Consider the following 15,655-nt stretch of genomic DNA (forward strand, 5'->3'; position numbering starts at 1 on the left):
ATTACACATCATATACTTATTTTTGAAGATTTAGATGCGCAGCAAAAGAACGCTACGCATTTTCTTATACTAAATTGCCACTTTCCACTATTCACTTACCTCATCATCTAGATTACTGTTTTCCTGTATGGATTTAATCCATGCCAACATATTTTCCCGATCTTCAGCCTGAAAGAGGTATTCACATTCAGAAGTAGTTAATCGAAATACATGCTTGCGCTTGGTTTCACTATAGGAAATGTCTATCAAGCAGGCTTTGATGCTGATTGGTTGTTCTTCTTCATTTGGGCAAGATGCATGAACGACCTTGTCCTTTTTATCTTTGTACAGAAATAAGGAGTATCCTCGAAGAACCACATACATTTGCTTCCATGGCCGAATACTACCACCAACACGCTGTAATATTTAAAAATGAAGAATCAATAGAAATTGATCACTTTACTTTTGCATTTGTAAAACATTATTTTAACATTTTATATTCCTTCAGAAAAAATAAATGAAAAATTCTGTGGGTTTGTTTAAGCCTGACTTTTGTTTTCTTAGAAAAGCTCCAGCAAGTACAAGACCATAAGATGTAGAAGTAGGCCATTCAGCCCATCAAGTCTGCTCCATCATTCAATAAGATCATTGAATGATCTGATAATTCTCAACTTCATTTTCCTGACTCATCCCCATAATCCTTGATTTCCTTACTAATTAAAAATATACTTAGTGTTCCAGCCTTTACAGCCCTCGTCACCTCTTTCTTTAACAGGTGACCTCTTACTCTGAGGTTATACCCTCTGGCTCTAAATGCGCCCAAAAGGCAAATGATTATCCTCATCTATCCAGTCAAGCCCGCTAAGAATCTTATGTTTCAATAAGCTTTCCTCTCATTCTTCGAAATTGCAATGACTACATGCCCAACATCTCAACCGCTCTTCATAAGAAAATCCCTCCATGCCTGGAATCAACTTTGTAAACCTTCTCTAGATTGTCTCCCACCTCAGTATATCTTTCCTATTAACATTTTTAAAAATGTTCACAGCATTCTAGATGTTGTCTGATTACTAGGAGAAAGTGAGGACTGCAGATGCTGGAGATCAGAGCTGAAAATGTGTTGCTGGAAAAGCACAGCAGGTCAGGCCTCCCCTACCTTTTATCTTAGCCTGCTAGGCACACTTTCCTCATTCCTGAAGAAGGGCTCATGCCCAAAACATCGATTCTCCTGCTCTGTGGTCTGATTACTGCCTAGTACAGTTTTAGCAACAGTATTTTTATATTCCAATCCCTTTGAAATAAAATCCAATATTCAGTTTGCCTTTTTGATTACCAACTGAACCTGTTGTTAACTTTGAGATTCATGTATAAAGACCCCCTTTCCTTATTTAGATAACATTTAGCTCTTCCAGTCTTTCTCTCAAAGTGCCTAACCTCTTATATTTGCACATTATAACAAGTTTATGCCCACTCACTTAACCTGTTTATATCCCTGTGTGGACTCTGTCATCTTCATCACTGACATTCACAAACTTGGCAATAGTAAATTCATTTCCAAGCGTGGCCCCAGAACTGATTCCTGTGACATTCCATCAAGAAGCTTCTTACAAAAGAAATAAACAATGCAAATTTACATGAACAGTTTACAAGGGAAGAATTTTGATGATTTCCTATCTACATGGTGGTGGCTTTAGCCCTCAGCCTGTTCATAATTCTATACAGGCAGACAAAGCATAGGCAGCCTGCCCTCACTTCACCCTGAATGAAGCCCTCAAGGCCTCTTGCTGCCCAGCTTCAATTTTGAGTGTGAAGGGAGAATTCAGTGCAAAAAGGAAGCCTACTTAAGTCTCGAATAGGAAGAACAGGTGGTCATTTCTTAAGGGTCGCTTTCCACATGGGTTTTACCCACATAAACCACCATGTCCCCCCAAAACTAGCATCTGATGGGCCTTCCCCCCATTGTGGTTTCACAGTGCTTAATTCCTCTTTCTCCAACCCGAGTCTCACCACCTCTTCCTACCATGAGATTTCCCCATGCTTACCTGGTCTCAAACTCAGGAGCTTAGAATCTTGGGACTGTTTCCAGTGCTAGTAATGACTTGTACTGCAACCACAGAGCTATTAGTCAATCAGATTAGCTGCTTTTTGTTTGAGGCAGGTCTTGCATCTAAGTGTAGGATAGAATTCCCAAATCCAATCTGGATTATGGAGTTACATTCCTTACTGACTCTTCAGCTGGTGGAACAGGAAAGACCACCATCCAAAAAGTCCTGATCTAAGTGCTCCAAATTGAATGTAGTGGCTGCCTGGTAAACAAACAAATGCATTCAGTTTCCCCTTTGACTTTTACCACCATGCAAGAAAATCATGACCGATGATAGTTTGTATTTGGCTTCTGAAATTTGGAATTAATACTCAATCATAAGGATACAATCACAAGATTTGTAGGAAATAAAGAATAATGTAACTATTCATGAATAAAACCAAAATTAAAAATATATTTGACTTCTATTTCATGTACATTAGACACACCGACGCATTACAGTTTTTAGGAACTGCATTTGTTTAGATTATATTGAAATATTAGTCAAACTTTAAACTAAAATTTATACTGGTCAATGTCTGACAAAATGGAAAAAGGGGTATCTATTCACAAGGTTGCCAAATGCTTTTCAACAGTAGCTTGGACACGAATAGATGATTAGACAACCATTTAAGTATGAAAATGCAACTTGGCGATTCCACATGAAATAACTAAGATTAGCAGGCACGATTAAGCATAAAAGTTATGTGCTTTGACAAAGTTTCACTTTGATCAAATACAGCAAGAACAAAAGGAGTAGGAGTAGGCCATTTAGCCCCTCACAACTGTTCTGACAATCATGATAATCATGGCTGACCTGCAACTCATCTCCATCTGTCTTTGACCCTTTTCCCTTAACATCTTTGGTGAATAAAAAGGCTAACAACCTCAAGTTTTAAAATTAATGATTTTGAGAGTGTGTTCCAAACTTCTACCACCATTTGCATCAAGAATAATTTTCTAATTTCACTTCTGAAAGAGCTAGTTCTCAGACTTAAAGAATAAAATAAAGCATTAAACCTGCACAGCACATAGAACAATTTCTCTCTACCCTAACAATCTCAACCCAGAACATGTTGAAAATTTCAATTAAATCACCCATTAACCTTCTAAATTCCAGGAAAAAAATATTAGTTTGCACAATCTCTCACTGTAACTTAACTATGAATCTAACTATCAAACAGTAAATCTTACATCCATCAGGGTCAACAAATCCTTCTTAACATGTGGTGCCCAGAATTGCTTTGAAGTTGTATATCTGAAATATGATAAGCGCCCCCTTGCAGTGTGGTCTCCAAATATACAGGGCAGCATCTAATAGACCTTTGATAATTATCATGTCATGAAAATGAACAGAAAATGGGCCTGGACAATAGGCCAGGCTAAGTACCTTTTCCTGCACTGTAATGAAGTTTAGAATGCCCCTAGTATTTCAGCATTACCTTTCTCCCTTTCAACTCTTCAATTATTTCCCAAATATAGGGCAGCTCCAAAAATACATACAATTGCACAAACATGAAGAAATATTCCTACTCCAACTACTCTAAACTAAATGAATCAATTCAAATGTACCAGCCCTTACAAAATCACTAATTGCATCATGAATGGTGCGCAGCTTCCCATAGTAAAACAAACATTCTGAACTACATAATTGCTGATGAGATCAACACTATTCTGACAAGGACTCTCACTTCAATACACTCTCAGTCCTTTGCAAAGCAAATTGCTCATATGCAAACAGCGTAAGGGGAAGAGGCAAATGGAACCTTTTTGCAATATTTGCCATTGGGGACTAGGGCCATTCTAAACTTCACTATATTGACAAATTTTTAATGTTAAATTGAAAATATCAGCATTCAAATGGAATAAATAATTCACAAATGTTTTAAAACAAGTTAAATTATTGATGGATTCAGGATAGTTGGTAAACAAAACTTCCTTCTGTTAATTGTTTATAGCTCTGAATAAGTGTCCACTAGATGACATTGCTAAGCCAATGTTTTTTAATATTAAAGGATTTTATGAACACCATTAAATAATTTATCACTTTTTAAAAAAAAGTAAGAGCACCAATTAAAAGTTATTACCTTTCCCTTTTCTGTAAGGATCTGACGAAACTGCAGCCATCCTTCCTTTGAAGCATCACCAAAGCTGTCTGATGAGGAGTCCCTTCTTGGGCTCACATCAACCGAAAATTTCAGGCTGTCTGGGGCCTAGAGAAAATCAGAGTTACAGTGCAACACATTCCACTGCAAATCTCTCATATCATTTCTAATGGATTGATAAAGAGAGCAAGAGTCCAACAATCACTTTACCACAAATATTACTGCAGTTATGTTTCAAACTTAAAGAATAATACAATAACTGCACATCATGCTTCCAGATGGACTTTTAGCTCAAGTTATAAAACAAAACTGGCTGGAATTAGCCATGCAAGGAACATACCAGCCCACTACAGTAATGTTCTTACTAAATTAATATTGCAAAGATTGTTTGGCATTGCATTCACTTGCTACAGTGTAGCACTGTATTCTGCCTACATAGACACCACTGTGATAGTGAACCTTGTTTTTACTTTCTGAAGGGCCTTTGTTACTGCAAACACATCAGATACCAGGCGTAATCATTTACATATACACTTATAAAAGTTAATTCCAAGAAATGTTCTGACCAGTAGGGATAAAAAGCTGAAAGAATAATAGAAAGTTAACAAACATTCATTTAAAAAGGTCAGCTTGCTTTAAACAAGTTTTATTTGCTTACTAATTGAATTTCAAGTGTACCAATGACCTGAATGTAGATTGAAACTTCCCTATGTAGTTAACAAATTGGGAAAAGGGATTGAGAAGAATGATAGGTACATTATTTAATAAAAAAAAGTTACAAACCTTCATCCCTTGCAGGCTCGGCATTGGCTTCATTGATTTTCTGAGGAAAAAGAATATTTTTTAATTAATCTAGTAAATAACTAATTAGAAAATTAATATGCATAAAAGACAAAGCATGCATATCAGCAACTTACAATTTTTCTTCTCTGTAGTTGTCTAATCCTTCGTCATATGACTTTGATCGCTCAGTTTTTGCACAAGGCTGAGATTCAGTAGATGTTCTAATGGCATCTGAAGATTATTACATTATTAATTATAAGAAGTTAGTCATGGTATGTAGTCTATTGAACGTAAGCTAGAATTGTTAAGTTCAAATTTGTACTTAAGCACCTACCTTGGTCATGTGATAACTGACGACGAATAAGAGGGGATGGCTTAGTAGGACTAGCGGGTACTGTAGTTATTGCAAGTATTTCAGACATTCCGGCTGAAATTACTGCAGATGCAGGAATGTGGGTAGACTCATGATCAACACTAGGACTCGTGGGTTCATCTAGGAAGTAAATTAATGTCAATCATTAAATCCCTACTGTTAACCATAAAGAGACATCTTTACCATTATTTCATATTTACCAGAAATAAAGTATTACAATATTTTTTGTAAAGAATACACACTTGCCAACAAAAGTACTAAATGCAAAGATTTAACTTTTCTCATTTTATTTCAACTTAAATTTTTAATCACAGAGGTCCAAAAGCCCGATTGAAGCAGAAAGTAGAGTAGAGGAGCTTTTATTTGTCATTTCTACCACATACAACAACTCTACCCCTAGTACCCAGGGTGCTACATGGACAGTACAAACTACACACTTGCACATGGCTTAAAGTGCAAAACACGCAAGTTGCACTGTAACAGAAGAATGACGAATAATAGACATTTTGCTAGCAGCAACATTACAGAATTTCAGATGGGAAAGAGTCCGATTATACTGTATTAAAGAAACCTAATGGCTTGGGGGAAAGAAACTGCTGCACAGTCTGGCTGTGAGAGACCATATGCTCTGGTACCTCCTGCTAGATGGCAGAAGGAAGAGGACTTTGAGTGAGGGGAGTGTGGGGTCTTCCACAATTCTCTTAGACGTTCGGATGCAGTGTGTGATGTAAATGCCTGTAATGGACGGAAGAGAGACCCTGATGATCTTCGCAGTTGTCCTCACTATCCGTTATAGGGCCTTATAATCCAAGACTGTACAATTCCCAAACCAGGCAGTGATGCAGCAGCTCAGGGTACTCAACGAATCCTCTGTAGAACCTGGTGAGGATGGGGGAGGGAGGTGGGCTTTCCTCAGCCTGCACAGAAAGTAGAGACACTGCTGGGCTTTCTTGGCTATGGAGCTGGTGTTGAAGCTCCAGGTGAGATTCTCTGCCAGGTGTACGCCAAAAAATTAGGTGCTCTTCACGATCTCCGCTGGGGAGCTATCGATGTCCAGCTCCACGCCCTCCTGAAGTCAACAACCATCTCTTTCGTCTTATACACATTCAGAGACAAGTTGTTGGCTCTGCACCAGTCCGTTAGCCACTGCACCTTCTCTCTGTATGCTGACTCATCATTCCTACTGATGACGGAAATGGGTACTGCAGTTGCTGGAGATGTGAGTCAAGATTAGAGTGGTGCTGGAAAAGCACAGCAGATCAGGCAGAATCCGGGGAGCAGGAAAATCAATGTTTCGGACAAAAGCCCTTCATTCCTGATGAAGGGCTTTTGCCCAAAACGTCGATTTTCCTGCTCCTTGGATGCTGCCTGACCTGCTGTGCTTTTCCAGCACCACTATAAGCTTGACCCTGTTCCTACTGATGAGACCCACTACAATTGTATCAAGTTTGCTGATGTGATTTGATCTGTGCATTACTGTACAGTCACGTGTCAGAAGGGTGAACAGCAGTGGACTGAGTACACAGCCCTGGTGGGCTCCCCATGCTCAGTGTGATGGCATTGGAGATGCTGCTCCCAATCCAGACTGGATTCTCCCAGTCAGAAATTCCAGGATCAAGTTACAAAGGGAGGTATTTAGGCATAGCAGACGCAGCTTTCTAATTAGGTACTGAGGAATGAGAGTGTTAAATGCAGAACTGAAGTCTATGAACAGTAGTCTGACGTAGGTGTCCTTCTCCCGATGGGTGAGGGCCAGATGGAGGGTGGTGGAAATGGCATCATCTGCTGAGCAGTGTAATCAATATGCGAATTTCAGTGTGTCCAGTGAGGGCATCAGTAGGGTCTTAACATGCCTCATTACAAGCCTCTCGAAGCACTTCATGATGATGGGCGTAAGCTCAGCAGGGGGGATATTTGTTAAGACAGCACGCTGAAGAATTCTTCCGCACAGGGATGAAGGTAGCAGCCTTGAAGCACGTTGGAATTACAACACAACTCATGGAGATGTTGAAGATCTAGATGCAGGTTTGCTTACTGAGCTGGAAGGTTCGTTTTCAGACGTTTCATCACCATACTGGGTCACCTCATCAGTGATCCTCTGCATGAAGCAATGGTGGCATTGCCTGCTTTGTATTTACGGGTTTAGGCTTCCTTGGGTTGGTGACATCATTTCCTGTTCTTTCTCTCGGAGAGTGGTAAATGAGATCCAAGCCAATGCTTTTTTTTTAAAAAGATGTTTTTTTAGATTAGATTCCCTACAGTGTGGAAACAGGCCCTTTGGCCTAACTAGTCCACACCGACCCTCCGAAGAGCAACCCACCCAGACCCATTCCCCTACAATTATCCCTGACTAATACACCTAACACTATGGGCAATTTAGCATGGCCAATTCACCTAACCTGCATATATTTGGCCTGTGGGAGGAAACCGGAGCACCCGGAGGAAACCCACGCAGACACAGGGAGAATGTGCAAACTCCACAGTCAGTCACCTGAGGCAGGAATTGAACCCGGATCCCCGGTGCTGTGAGGCAGCAGTGCTAACCACTGAGCCACCGTGCAGCCCCACTGTTTGTTGATAAGAGTTCCAGTTGGAATGTCATGCTTCTAGGATTTCTCGTGCGTGTCTGTTCATGAACATCAACTAGCCACAAAAAGACATGACCCACTCTCACTAGTATCCTTACATACAGATGAGGAAGGACACCACTTCGACTGGGACAACACACCCATCCTAGTACAAACCAAACAGAGATACAAACAAGAATTCCTAGAAGCATGGCATTCCAACCAGAACTCTATCAACAAACACATCGACTTAGATTCTATTTACCACCCCCTGAGAAAAAGAACAGGAAATGACATTACCAGAGGAAACTTGTCACCACAGGAAGTGATATCACCAACCCAAGGAAGCCTAAACACAAATAGAAAGTGGGCCATACTACCAATGCTTCATCCAGAGGCTACCTGATGTTACCTAGTATGGTGATGAAATGTCTGAAAACAAACCTTCCAGCTCAACGAGCAAACCTACATCCAGAGCCTCAACCTGAGCTACAAATCTCTCAAAACTCATCAGATGATGAAGCTGTCTGTGAGAATATCTGCCAGTACGTCAAAGCGTCCTGAGCACTCTGCCAGGGTTGTTATCTGGTCCAGCAGCCTTATATGGGTTGACAGAACATAGGGGTTTTTAATCACGTCGTCCCTGGTAAGACACAGCACCTGGTAATTGGGAGGGGTTGTGGATTTCTCCGCTGCCAAATTGTTTTGTGCCTCAAACCATGCATAAAAGTTGTTCAACTCATCCAAGAGGGAGGCATCACCAACACAAGCACGCAATGTTGTTCTGTGGTTGGTAATGGATTGAATATTCTTCCCCATGCTCGGCGTATCGGCGCTGTCCTGAAGGTGGCTGCGTATTCTGTATGTGTGCATGCTTTGCCTATTTGATGGCCTGGGTCAGTTTGGCCCTTGCTATTGTTAGGGCTGCCTTGTCATCTCAAGGCAGAATCACGGGTCCTCAGCAGCGCACATATCTTTGTAGTCATCCATGGCTTCTGGCTAGGGCGAGAAGTGATAGTCTTGGACACAGTGATGTTATCAATACACTTGCTAATGTAGCAAATCACCATTGCTGTGTACTCCTGAGTTGATGGCATCGCCATTGGTTGCTGCTTCTGAACACACGCTAGTCAGTGCGCTCAAAACAGTTTTGGAGAGCAGAAATGGCTCCAGCTGGCCATGTTTTCACCTGCTTCACCAGTTTGACACGACTGACTAGTGGTCTGTATGCTGGGATTAGCAGATCAGAGATATGGCCCGAGGAGCTGGGTCTCTGCCCTGTATGCATTGGGGAATCTACCATTGAGATCTACTGTGTTCTCCCCTCTTGTCACATGCTGGTGGAATTGAGGGAGCACAAGAATTTAAGGAGAATGATTACTTGTTCCCTTGGGCACCTGCTCCCACAGTTATTATCCAATTATTTATTTATTAACATATAACTCTTACTTGTTCCCTAGTTTAGTTTGATTTCAGACATTCCTGCCAGACTGTACTAGAGGTGCTCATAAACAAACTTTAACTATTTCCCACATGCGCAAGGTTAAAAATTATCCTGACTTAAATATTACATACATTTGTCTAATTTTCCAAAACTCCTACAGAAAACTAGTTCTCCTTCCTCCTGCAACAGCGGTAGTGTCCCTTCATCCTCACCTACCATCCCACCAACATCTACATCCAAAGGATCATTAGCAGCCATTTTCACTGCTAGAGAATACCACCCTATTTTCTAGTTGAGAAATATGCAACCTTCTGGACTCGATACAGAGTTTAATAATTTTGGGGCCCGAGCACCTTTGCCCATCTCCTTACCCGAACCCCTACACACAGGGCAGTCATCACATGGACTGCTACCATATACGACCCATTGTCAGCCTCTAATGGTCCCAATTAGCAGCTATTTGTTCTCCCATTTATCTATTCCTTTGTGTGCCCAACTGTTTCCTATCTGGGCTCCATCTCCAACTGCCATTTACTCCTTCCCCAACTCCCCCAAACTTTAGCATCTATATCAACTGTTTTCCAACTACAATCAGTTCCAAACAAGGGTCACTGAACCCAAAAGCATTAACTCTGCTTTCTCTCCATTGATGCTGCCAGACATGCTGAGGTTTCCCTGCACTTTCTGATTTTGCACCAAACTAATGGCGGACTTAGCTTGTATTAACTAGGATACACTGTAGTTATGAAGTTTCCTTGATCATGTTCCTCTGAAACCTTCAGTAAAACCGTTAAAATGTTAATTACAGGTTCAACCTACTAATGAGAACAGCAACAGCAGCCATTTCTCTCAACTCATGCTAGTTTTCTGGTTACTTGCTAGCGAATGATTAAGGACAGACACATTTGGCCATATTAGGATTATTATGATATATTTTATTTATGACAATTACATCATAGAATATTTTTCAGCTACATGAAAAAACTCATGAACTGAATTATTTTGTCCTAGCTCAATGTCTCATGATTGTAACACAACAGGTCATATAGTAAGTTCCAATCCCTTCATTAAATGTTGCACTTGAGATTAATTTCTCATCTTTCTACATATTTCAATGATTACAGTTTTGAGTAGCTCTCTGGATCCATAGCACAACATGCACAAACTTGCGGGTAACAAGAGGTCAATACTTTATGAACATAACATTCCTGTTTTTAAATTTTAATTTAGCACTGTGTATAACAATTATGGGTTTTGGCAAATCTGGCAGGTATTATCTTTGAAATAAATCACAAATTGCTGTTGTTTCACTTCATATTCAGTGCACTACAGTGCATTACAAATTTAATCCCAGGAAAATATGGAGAACCAAGGTTGGAGCTTCCTACATGCTGGGGGCTACATGCAAATGTAAAATACTACACTAAATATTGTAAAAAAGCACAGACTCATGGAGATGTATAGCAATAGAAACAGACCCTTTGATCCAGTTCATCCATGCCGACCAGATATCTTAAATTAAATCTAGTCTCATTTGCCAGCATTTGACCCATATTCCTCCAAACCCTTCCTATTCATATGCCCATCCAGATGCCTTTTAAATGTTGTAATTGCACCAACCTCCACCAACTTATTTGGCAACTCAATCCATACATGCACCACTCTCTGCATGAAAAGGTTGTCTTAAATCTTTCCCCCTCACCTTAAACTATGACCTCTAAGTTTTGGAATCTCCTACCATAGGGAAAAGACCTTGGTTATTCACCCTATCCAAGCCTCTTATGATTTTATAAACCCCTATCAAAGGTCACCCCATATCTTCTGACACTCCAGGGATAACAGCCCTAATCTTTTCAACCTCTTCTTATAGCTCAAATCCTCCAACCATGACAACAACCTTGTAGATATTTTCTGAATCCTTTCAAGTTTCACAACATCTTTTTGGTAGCAGGGAGGGCAGAAATGAACATAATTCTCCAAAAATGGTCTAACCAATGACCTGTACAGCCGCAACTCCTATACTCAATGCATTGACCAATGCAGACAAGCGTACCAAATCCCTTCTTCACTATCCTATCCATCTACAAATCCACTTCCAATGAACTATTGTGATGCTGCTGCTCCTTTAACAAAGTTATGTAGCCCTTGGTGTTTTTCGAAAGGGGTTATAAAAGACTGAAGTTCCTATTTGTCTGGGTTTGGCCACTTTGATTACGGCTAACAGGAACAGCCTAAGGCAACAATCAGGGAAAAGGGTTTTTAGGTTTTCTTTAAAAAACACACTTGTACAATGAAAGGGGAGTGGCCAGTTCTCACAGTTCAGGGATTTTTCTAGTTTGGTTTAGTTTTTAGTTGGTGGCCCCAAGAAGCTGCTGGGGGGGAAAAAAAAAAAAGAGGTTCCATGTGTTAGCCAATAATCCCTGGCTGATCCTCTCTGCAAACTCCCTCTCCTGTATGAACCGGTGTTTGAATTTACCTTTTTGCTAAGGCAGTGTGTTTATTGGATGTTGCGAGAAATCAGAACAGCTCTTTGTTAAGTTGCGAGGGATATCGTGTCAGTTAGGTTTTCAAATAGTTGTTGAACTAAACTGTTTTGCTTTTTGTTGTGGTTCTGTTCGCTGAGCTGGGAATTTGTGTTGCAGACATTTCGTACCCTGTCGAGGTGATATCCTCAGTGCTTGGGAGCCTCCTGTGAAGCGCTTCTGTGATGTTTCCTCCGGCATTTATAGTGGTTTGTCTCTGCCGCTTCCGGTTGTCAGTTCCAGCTGTCCGCTGCAGTGGTCGGTATATTGGGTCCAGGTCGATGTACTTATTGATTGAATCTGTGGATGAGTGCCATGCCTCTAGGAATTCCCTGGCTATTCTCTGTTTGGCTTGTCCTATAATAGTAGTGTTGTCCCAGTTGAACTCATGTTGCTTGTCACCTGTGTGTGGCTACTAAGGATAGCTGGTCGTGTCATTTCATGGCTAGTTGGTGTTCATGGATGCGGATCATTAGCCGTCTTCCTGTTTGTCCTATGTAGTGTTTTGTACAGTCCTTGCATGGGATTTTGTACACTACATTGGTTTTGCTCATGCTGGGTATCGGGTGCTTCGTTCTGGTGAGTCGTTGTGTGAGAGTGGCTGTTGGCTTGTGTGCTGTTATGAGTCCTAGTGGTCGCAGTAGTCTGGCTGTCAGTTCGGAAATGCTTTTGATGTATGGTAGTGTGGCTAGTCCTTTGGGTTCCGAGGACATGCCGCAACCTGCAGGTCAGGTGAATGCTAAGTTGTTCATTGTGTTAGGTGCATTAGTCTGGAGTAAATATAGGGTAGGGGGAAATGGGTCTGGGTGGGTTATCTTCAGAGGGTCGGTATGGACTTGTTGGCCCAAATGACCAGTTTCCACATTGTGGGGAATCTAATCTAAGGCCCAAAACCAAAATAAAAAGTTTATAAATCCAACATGAAGCATTTCCAGAAGCCACCTCAAGTTTCATCTGTTTCCCTTTCCAAGGCAGCTAAAGGCAAGACCAGCAATGGTGGACCAATTAAGGGATGCATGACAGTTAGCTTTCAGAAGTCAACTACATGCATAGTTGTAAAGGGGAAAATGGCAATGCTATGGTGAAAGAACATAGGAATGGGACTAATTGGATAACACTTTCAAAAAGCAGACAAACGCACAATGCTTAAAAAATCACCCCCTCGGTTGAGATAGTCTCTTGTGATGATTTATGACCATTTGTTGGCTGGTTTCAACTCCTTATGACCACTTTTTTCCTACCATTCTTGTTTCTATTCTTCACCCCAGCTTTTTACATTTTTTTCCAGCAAGTTACCAGAATTGGCTGCTTTAATTCCATCACAGTATCACTCCCAATTTTCTCATTCTCTGTACATCTGTTGCTGTTGTGACAGCAGGGGAGTAGTGGGGAAGGAATGGTGAAAGAGTCTTACCCTTTCTATACTTCTCCCATCCTGTTCATTGTTTTCACCAATTCCCTGGACTCTGCCAGAGAATAATCTGATCCAAAAGTGATATAAACTGCTGGATTTCATTCAAGAAAGTAGCAAATTTTTTATAATTTCAACAAGTTTAAATTGGCACATTTTTCCATTTCTCCCTTTTTATCCAAACATTTCCAAATTATTTCTTCCTTAATATAATCCAACTTTAATTCACCTTCTTTGTGGTCTATTTTTTCCTCAAATCTCACTTCCTACAAATTGACCAAACAATCTTGCACAGGAAACCAACATGTCAAATATTAGGCACATTGGTTTTAAACCAGAGATTATATGTTAGTTCATGAGAGTAGATGATACATCCAGTAAGTTGCAAAATTGAGGCAAAAGCTCTTCACCTTTAGACAATACTTGGTGTACGAGGTACTAAGTAAAGTACAGATGCAAGGCACATGGGCTCACTGGTTGGAATGGCCTGTGACACCGAAGTTAAAGAACTCTCAAAATATCACACACACCCCTCCAAAAAAAATACAGTAAAAGCAATTTATTAGATTCAAAACAAAGGCAGAAATTATGACAAGATATTAAAATATGGGCTTGTTCAATTCATATAAAATATATGGAACCAAAACAGTCTCTTCCTATCACAAGTAAAGTAAAATAATGCTGCAAATTCAAAACCAATGCATGAAACTTACCATAAGTAAGGATCTGTTAATTGTCTAACATTATAAAACTGGTTTTGTAAGATCATAAAATAATTAATGACCCAAACTTAGAAAATCAGCATACCATATACAACATTCTGGATTAGTGGTGCTGGAAGAGCACAGCAGTTCAGGCAGCATCCAAGTAGCTTTGAAATCGACGTTTCGGGCAAAAGCCCTTCATGACTTTTGCCCGCAACGTCGATTTCGAAGCTACTTGGATGCTGCCTGAACTGCTGTGCTCTTCCAGCACCACTAATCCAGAATCTGGTTTCCAGCATCTGCAGTCATTGTTTTTACCTATCATATACAACAGTCAGTTGTATATGATAGCAATCAGTTTTAATTTTCATTCTGCGTAGAAAAGGTATTCAAACACTACTGAATCCCACCATCATCTGGCAAAAAAATCCATTCATTCACAAACATTCTTAAATTTAATAGTCAGCAACTTTGAACCAATTTGTTCAGTCAATTTAACTATATTAGTTCTCAGTTTAGAAATTATTATCCATGCTTCAAGGCCTCACCCCCTCCTTAGTTCTGTAATCACCTCCAACCTTAAAACCCTCCCAGTTATTTGGACTTTTACAATATCCCCAATTTTTAAGTATTCCACCTGTGGAGATGATGTCTTCAGCTGACAAGAAGCTAAGCTCTCGAATTTCTTCTCAGAACAGTCAGTTCTGAAGGAGGATCACTGAACCGAAACTGTTGACTCCAAAAGCAGATTACAGGCAAGGAATCTTGTAGTTCAGAACAACAGCGTGAACTAGCACTGATTATGACAATGATGTACCAGAGAAAAAGTTGTGGGGAGGGACACAAATAGGATTGGAACACCTACCCCACAAGAGACACATAACTTCCACTTGCCACTTCAACACACCAACAGTTGCATCACAGGCCTGCTGTAGTGTTCTAGCAAGTCTCAGCACAAGCTTGAAGAACATCTCCTCACTAAGACCCTGCAGCTTCTTGGACTCAACACTGAGTTCAATAACTTGAGTCTGATTCCATACTTCCATGTCTTTTATCCACCCCATAGCCAGTCCTGTCATGACAGGAGTTGCTTTTTAGCAGTCACTCATTCGCGTCTGCTCCTACACCATTTATAACATTATATGGGTTCCTTTCAATGCAGCTTACCCATTCTCTCCGAACCTTAGCTCATATTCAACTTTTCTCCTGTGCTGGCCTGCTATCTGAAATCTATTTTCTACTCCTTTCATCTCTCTCCCTCCGGGTGTTTTCCATCTCCACCTATCCGCTAACCATTCCCCTTCCTCAACTTGCCAAAGCACAGTACAGCACTATGCAACATCTAAAATATGCAATGCACTAACTCCCCCAGTCTCCTTTGACAGCACTTTTCAAATCCTCTACCACCAGAAAACGCAAGATTAACAGGCGCACATGAACACAACTGAGAGCAAGTGTGACTCTAAGCCGCACACCAACCAAACTTGGGGTTTATTGTAAATCTATAATTTAGCACAAACATTCTGGACACTTTTCCTGCCGAGAAGCCAACCAAATAGAGTCAGACGCAGAGATGTACAGCATGGAAACAAGTCTTTTGGTCCAACTCATCACATGCCGAGCAGATATCATAACCTAATCTAGTTTATGTAACTGCTATGATACCCCAGTCCCATGTTCCGAA

At 40.6% G+C, this 15,655-nt stretch overlaps 1 protein-coding gene across 4 annotated transcripts in view; it reads right to left on the reverse strand.

The window, feature by feature from the left end:
• Positions 1-15,655, reverse strand: part of LOC140480713 (rho GTPase-activating protein 21-like) — a 232,140-nt gene that overhangs the window by 34,025 nt on the left and 182,460 nt on the right. For all 4 annotated transcript variants that reach the window (XM_072575976.1, XM_072575977.1, XM_072575979.1 and 1 more), the window contains 5 exons: positions 5,285-5,443; positions 5,085-5,181; positions 4,951-4,990; positions 4,150-4,275; positions 100-396 (listed from right to left, as the gene is read on the reverse strand). In XM_072575976.1, coding sequence (XP_072432077.1) covers positions 100-396; positions 4,150-4,275; positions 4,951-4,990; positions 5,085-5,181; positions 5,285-5,443 — 719 coding nt within the window. The remainder of the gene's footprint in view (positions 1-99; positions 397-4,149; positions 4,276-4,950; positions 4,991-5,084; positions 5,182-5,284; positions 5,444-15,655) is intronic.

This window comes from Chiloscyllium punctatum, chromosome 8, assembly GCF_047496795.1.
Source record: "Chiloscyllium punctatum isolate Juve2018m chromosome 8, sChiPun1.3, whole genome shotgun sequence".
NCBI lineage: Eukaryota > Metazoa > Chordata > Chondrichthyes > Orectolobiformes > Hemiscylliidae > Chiloscyllium > Chiloscyllium punctatum.